Source organism: Pygoscelis adeliae, unplaced genomic scaffold (assembly GCF_000699105.1).
Source record: "Pygoscelis adeliae isolate BGI_AS28 unplaced genomic scaffold, ASM69910v1 Scaffold270, whole genome shotgun sequence".
In the NCBI taxonomy this organism is placed as follows: Eukaryota; Metazoa; Chordata; class Aves; order Sphenisciformes; family Spheniscidae; genus Pygoscelis; species Pygoscelis adeliae.
The window spans coordinates 2,571,596-2,577,078 of record NW_008823916.1 but is presented as its reverse complement, the minus strand read 5'-3'; the positions used below and the strand labels follow the sequence as shown (position 1 = coordinate 2,577,078).

The following is a 5,483-nucleotide window of genomic DNA, read 5'->3' as shown; positions in this document are numbered from 1 at the left end:
CGCCTCCCCGCCTGGCTCGGGGGGCCCGAGCCCCTCACCGCCCCGTCCGTGCTGGCGGAGGAGCCCCGCCCGCCTCCTCCGGGGCTCGGCGCTTCGTGCGGGTCTCGAAACCCGAGGAAAAAACGCCATGCCTGAGGAAAAAAGGCAGAAAATGTTTTTTAAGTGATGCAGGTTTTTGTAAGTTGTGTCTTTCTGAGACTGTAAAACGCCAGCAACTGCAGCAACCGCTACTGTCCGCAGTGTTGCCTGTGGTCATTATGGCTCTGAGTCTTACATAAGATGATCAGCGGTTTTGTGGAGCGTGTACTTAAAATACTTAGAATATCCAGCAAGGCGATACTACTGCTTCGTATTCTGGTTAGCTTTAGGGAAGTTGCATGCTGCGGATCACTGGGTTTTCCAGTTCAGCTTTTCGGAGGTGCTTCCTGCCTGAAGACCCGATCGAGACTCAGTATCTTAGCTTTTATCTATTCATGCGTTAAGAAGCCTTCCTATCTAGTTCCTGTTGAGCAGAAGCTGTAATGCAGTATGTTTTTCTATATGATGACCGTGTAACTATGTTCATCTTCAGGTGTGGGAGACTTGCTTGAAACACTTATTTTGAAGTAAAATGGCTGAATAGTATTATTTTGAAACCTCCTATCTGTGTTGTTAACTGTTCTGTTATGTAAATTTGAGGTGTATGTTTTTGATTTCTCTTTATGCATGCTTGTATCCAGCAACATAACTTGGCTGACTTCATTGTATAGATGAAGTAGGTAATTGAAACTAAGACAAATTAGATGATTTACCAGGAAGATCTATTTGCTCACAAAAGGAAGCAAATATAAGAAACACACCAATGCTGCAAAATAATGTTACTGTATTCTGCATGTTCTCTAGGCAAGCTGTCTTGAGAAATTAGTTAGAATGTCAAGGTTTAACAACCGCTGACTGGTATTCTTTGGGTTATTTTAAAGACTGCTCTACATAGTTGCATAACAACTTTGGAAATACTTCAAATGAAATACTTTCTTTTAGTTACTATGAGAGTCAGTCTGAGTCCTCAGCTACCTCTTCTTTATATTTAAGATGATGTAAGTGCTACATGTTTTATACAACTTCATTATTCTGATTAAAAGTTTACTCTCGCAGATTTGAATGGAAGTAAGTTATGCAGTCCTGTTAAATGTGGCTGTTACAGGATGTGTGTGCAAACAGAAGTTTCAGTACATGTACATTCAGGAGGGATTACATTTTAGGAATGTAGATACTGGCCATTTCCTCTGTCCATGGTTCCCCTGAGTCTAAGGTGGAGGCTTGTCCTGTGACCAGTAAGATACTGAAAGATTTGAACTGCTTTCTGATAGTTTAATAGGACTTAATTCTAATATGGGAGTCTTCTGTAGTTGCTCTGAGGACTTACTCTTGAAAGTGCACCTCGCGTAGCCAAATTTCAATGTACATCTTGGTTTAAACGGGTGATGTTGGAATTTGGGAGCTTAAGTGATAAACAACTTACTGTGATCAGAAAGATCAGTAGATCTAGATACTAACTACTTAGTAGCACTAACACATAATGTAAACAGGGGGCAAAAAAATGCTTCCCTTGCTTCCAAAAGGTGTACTTTTATTATGTTTAGATTAGCATAGGCCTTTGCTGTTTCCAAATTGAAGCCTAGCTTAGAGATTCCGCTGTCTGAACTTGTCCTGTCTTCTTAAATGTCTAGTGTTACCAGATGTGGCAGAAGATTCAGTCTCACCAACTAGAGCTCGGACCATGAAGGACTATGAAAATGTAAGCAGACTTTTAATATAAGACTTGGTGACAGATTTATGGCCAAGATATTTCTAACATGGGGGCTAAAGTGTTGACTCTCTGGGTCAGGTTCTTAGTTTGTGTCGATTAACACAGATCTGTTGGAGGTGTGACCTGTTGTCTATCTGTGCTTTGAACCTCCATTTCTTAAGTATTGCTTTCAAAAACAGAGGCAAAAATTTGTTGTTGAGACTAGTGAACTGCTGCTCTTAAATTGCGAAACAAAAATTGGCACCCTCTGCTCAAAAGTTCATGCAATCACCAGAAACAAAAGAACTTGGTTTGCAAGTCTGCAATTGATTTATTTCAGGGAAGCATCAAGTTTATTTTTGTTTAGACTAGTACAGGATTTGGCTTTTTAATTCATTGACTGCTGTATAATACCTTTTACCTTTATATTTATGTACGAGTGTGCTTGGAATACTTTTGTTGTAAAGGGCTAGTATCATTGTGACAGTTCTGTAGGTAAAACTGGCTTTGGCACTGACTAGAATATAAAGGAAAACATTAGATTTTAAAAAAAAATATATTAATTGTATTGGTTATTTAGATTGAATAAGCCAATTGGTTATAACTGCTGAATAATAATTTGGTTGGGATATAGCTGTGTTGCAGGACAACTCCTCCATAAAAAGTTTTAAGTTGTTTAGCTCAAGTTCTTATGATTGTGTGAAGAAACTGTAGAGGGGAAAGCAATCAAAAAATCTGAGATGACTGCTACAGATAAAGGCTGTGGCTTGCTATCTTTAGGATGTGCTCAAGTGTCTGCAGTTTTTAGTGTGCTTCTGTAGCTTCTGTTACCTTTTGTAGCATTGTTATGTTTGAAATGAGTTTCTTTTCTAAACTCTTTTCAGTTTCTTGTGGCCTTGTCTCCTCATCTCTGAGGAGAAAGCTATGCTCTTTGCTCAGAATTTAAAGCTTGTTTTGTAAAGCCTCGCTGAAGGATGTTTTTTACAGTCTGTATCTATTTCACTTTCTCTTTTGTTTTTGTGTATTGCCTGGGATAGAAAGACACTGCCTTGGCATTATATATGCTTAAAATCTTTTACTGTGGTATATGCCAAAGACCTCAGTCTAGAATATACATTCTGCAAGTGGTTTATTATCTACAGTGTGTGTTTGCACATGGGAGAAAGTTGTAGAAGGGAGGAAGAATCTGTTGTTGTTTGATCTATGTGATGTAAAGGAGAAGGGGTCTCCCCACAGACCTCTGGCTTCCTGGTACGTACAGATCCCTTTATGTTAAACTGAGCTGTAAAACTTCCCGTAGGCTTTTATGGATGCCAACATATAATGAAGCTCAAAACACCATTCAAGCAAAGGAAGAAGAATCCATTAAACACAGATATCACAGATATCTTTATAACTTCTGTTTTTTGAGTCTTTAAGATTGCTGGTAGCTGGAAGGCTAAACTTGACAAAGGGAGCATCTATGTTCTTTGTCCTTTTACTATTTACCAAGCATCCAGTAGTAGCTGCGTTTAGATGCGCTTTTGGACTGACATTGTAAGGCTGTTCTTATCCTACTTTAAAACAAATCTGAATTAGCAGGTAAAGTTCCTGATATCTCCTGCTTGGAGATGGTGTGTGTGTGTATATATATTACTGCATGAATTTGCTGATCTTTGAGGCTATGTTATTTATGCAGGGTATAAGAAGGAAGTAATGAAAAGAGTGGGCTCCTTGCCTTGCAGCTTGGAGAGAACAGGATGGGTGTAATGACCTGTTGTGGTTTAACCCGGCAGGCAGCTAAACACCACACAGCCGTTCACTCACTCCCCCCTACCCCTCAGTGGGATGGAGGAGAGAATCGGGGGGGAAAAAAAGTAAAATTCATGGGTTGAGATAAAGACAGTTTAATAGGACAGAAAAGGAAGGGGAAATAATAACAACAACAGAATATACAAAATAAGTGATGCACAATGCAGTTGCTCACCACCTGCTGACCGATGCCCAGCCAGTCCCCGAGCAGCGGCCCCCTCTGGGCCAACTCCCCCCAGTTTATGTACTGAGCATGACGTCCCATGGTATGGAACGTCCCTTTGGCCAGTTTGGGTCAGCTGTCCTGGCTGTGCCCCCTCCCAGCTTCTTGTGCCCCTCCAGCCTGCTCAGTCAGTAGAGCATGGGAAGCTGAAAAGTCCTTGACTAGTGTAAGCACTGCTCAGCAACAACTAAAAGATCAGTGCATTATCAACATTGTTCTCATCCTAAATCCAAAACACAGCACTGTACCAGCTACTAGGAAGGAAATTAACTCTATCCCAGCTGAAACCAGGACATGACTGTTGAATGAACTGAAGGGCGGATCCATGTAGAAAAGGTACTTTTATGTTTAGACCTGGAGAAGATGCTGAGCTAGGTAGTATTAGAGGTGTAGATTTTTTTAGTATTTATGGTGTGTTCCACTTCCTTGCAATACAGGGGGGAATCACCTTGTGATAGAGTATGTGATTACATGGGCAAAATGAAAGGCATCTTTTAATTGAGGACCTCGTTATGGTTTATTAGGTGTTCGTGAATAGAAAGGATGATTGGTATCAAGCTAGGGAACTAAGTAGTAATATCTGTGGGTTTTTTCTTGTCTCCCCAAACCCACTTAGAGTTTTACTGTCTTGTAAAATGGCTTCTGCTGGCAAAAACAGTGTTGCGCTGTGAAACCACAACCTCTGCTGACAGATGCCATTTTTGCATAAAAGTGGCTCTATGCAGAGTTGGAAAGGAGCTAAACTGAGCTAGGCAAGTGGTCTTTGCTACCATGCTGTCTGTGGTGTGGAACATTCTGAGTGTATTGCATTGACCTGTTTTTTCAAGAAGTGTCTGCTATTTCTCTTCATTCCTTTTTTAAATACAGAAATCAAAATGCATACAGGAATTAAGACAGAGTCTTTAAATGCATAAGTTGAGAGGATTGCCATTAAAATCCCTTTGTAGTGTGAACTTGTTCACATTTTACACGTTGTCTTTTATTAAGCTATAACTTTTTAATCGTAGTCTGCCTGAAATAACTTTCCTCTGAGAAACTGAATGTCAGAGACAACATTTGTTTCACATCTTGGTTTATAATTGTGTAGTCTGTCTTGTTTGCCTTTTGAAAATAATACCCTTAAGCTCTTTGGTTTAATTCTATTGCCATTGAAATACATTTAAGTAGAATTAAGGTATGCAGGGTTCTTTTGAAATTGTTTTTTCCTTTTGACTCAAATGCATTGAATATGCGAAGACTAACGAAGTTCAGCTGATACGTTTTCCGAGTGTCTTTGGCACTTGGACTTTTTCTGAATGAACAGAGACTGACTGTTAGGAATGATCTACTGATAGCTTAAAAAAACCCCAAAAACAACAAAACAAACCAAATGCTATAAGGTCTGCTCTCACTAGTTGAACATAGTGCTGAACTTGCCAGCAAGACGTGCAGGATCTAGCCTAGTTCTGCAGCCTTGCTTCAGATAAGAAATCTTTAATTTCTTTGCTTACTCTGAATAAGGATTTCAGTTTTAAGCAGTATTCTGCAGTGGGCTCTGTGGCTTGAATTGAAGTACAAAGTTGCATTGTTTTCATGCTTATATCTATTTGAATGTTCCAAAAGAGTAATTCCACTTACTCAAGATACTCTGTGATACTCATGAGGTATCATGCTTTAAACAGTTACAACTTGCATAGTTCAAGTTTATATCCACTACTGTTT

The 5,483-nt window shown here is 39.6% G+C and overlaps 1 protein-coding gene across 1 annotated transcript in view; it reads left to right on the top strand.

Annotated features, from left to right (window-relative positions):
* Positions 1–1,713: 1,713 nt before the first annotated feature.
* Positions 1,714–5,483, top strand: part of CDK5RAP2 (CDK5 regulatory subunit associated protein 2) — an 82,868-nt gene continuing 79,098 nt past the window's right edge. The window contains exon 1 of the mRNA XM_009319338.1: positions 1,714–1,777. Within this exon, the coding sequence (XP_009317613.1) occupies positions 1,760–1,777 (18 nt within the window). The 5' untranslated portion in view covers positions 1,714–1,759. The remainder of the gene's footprint in view (positions 1,778–5,483) is intronic.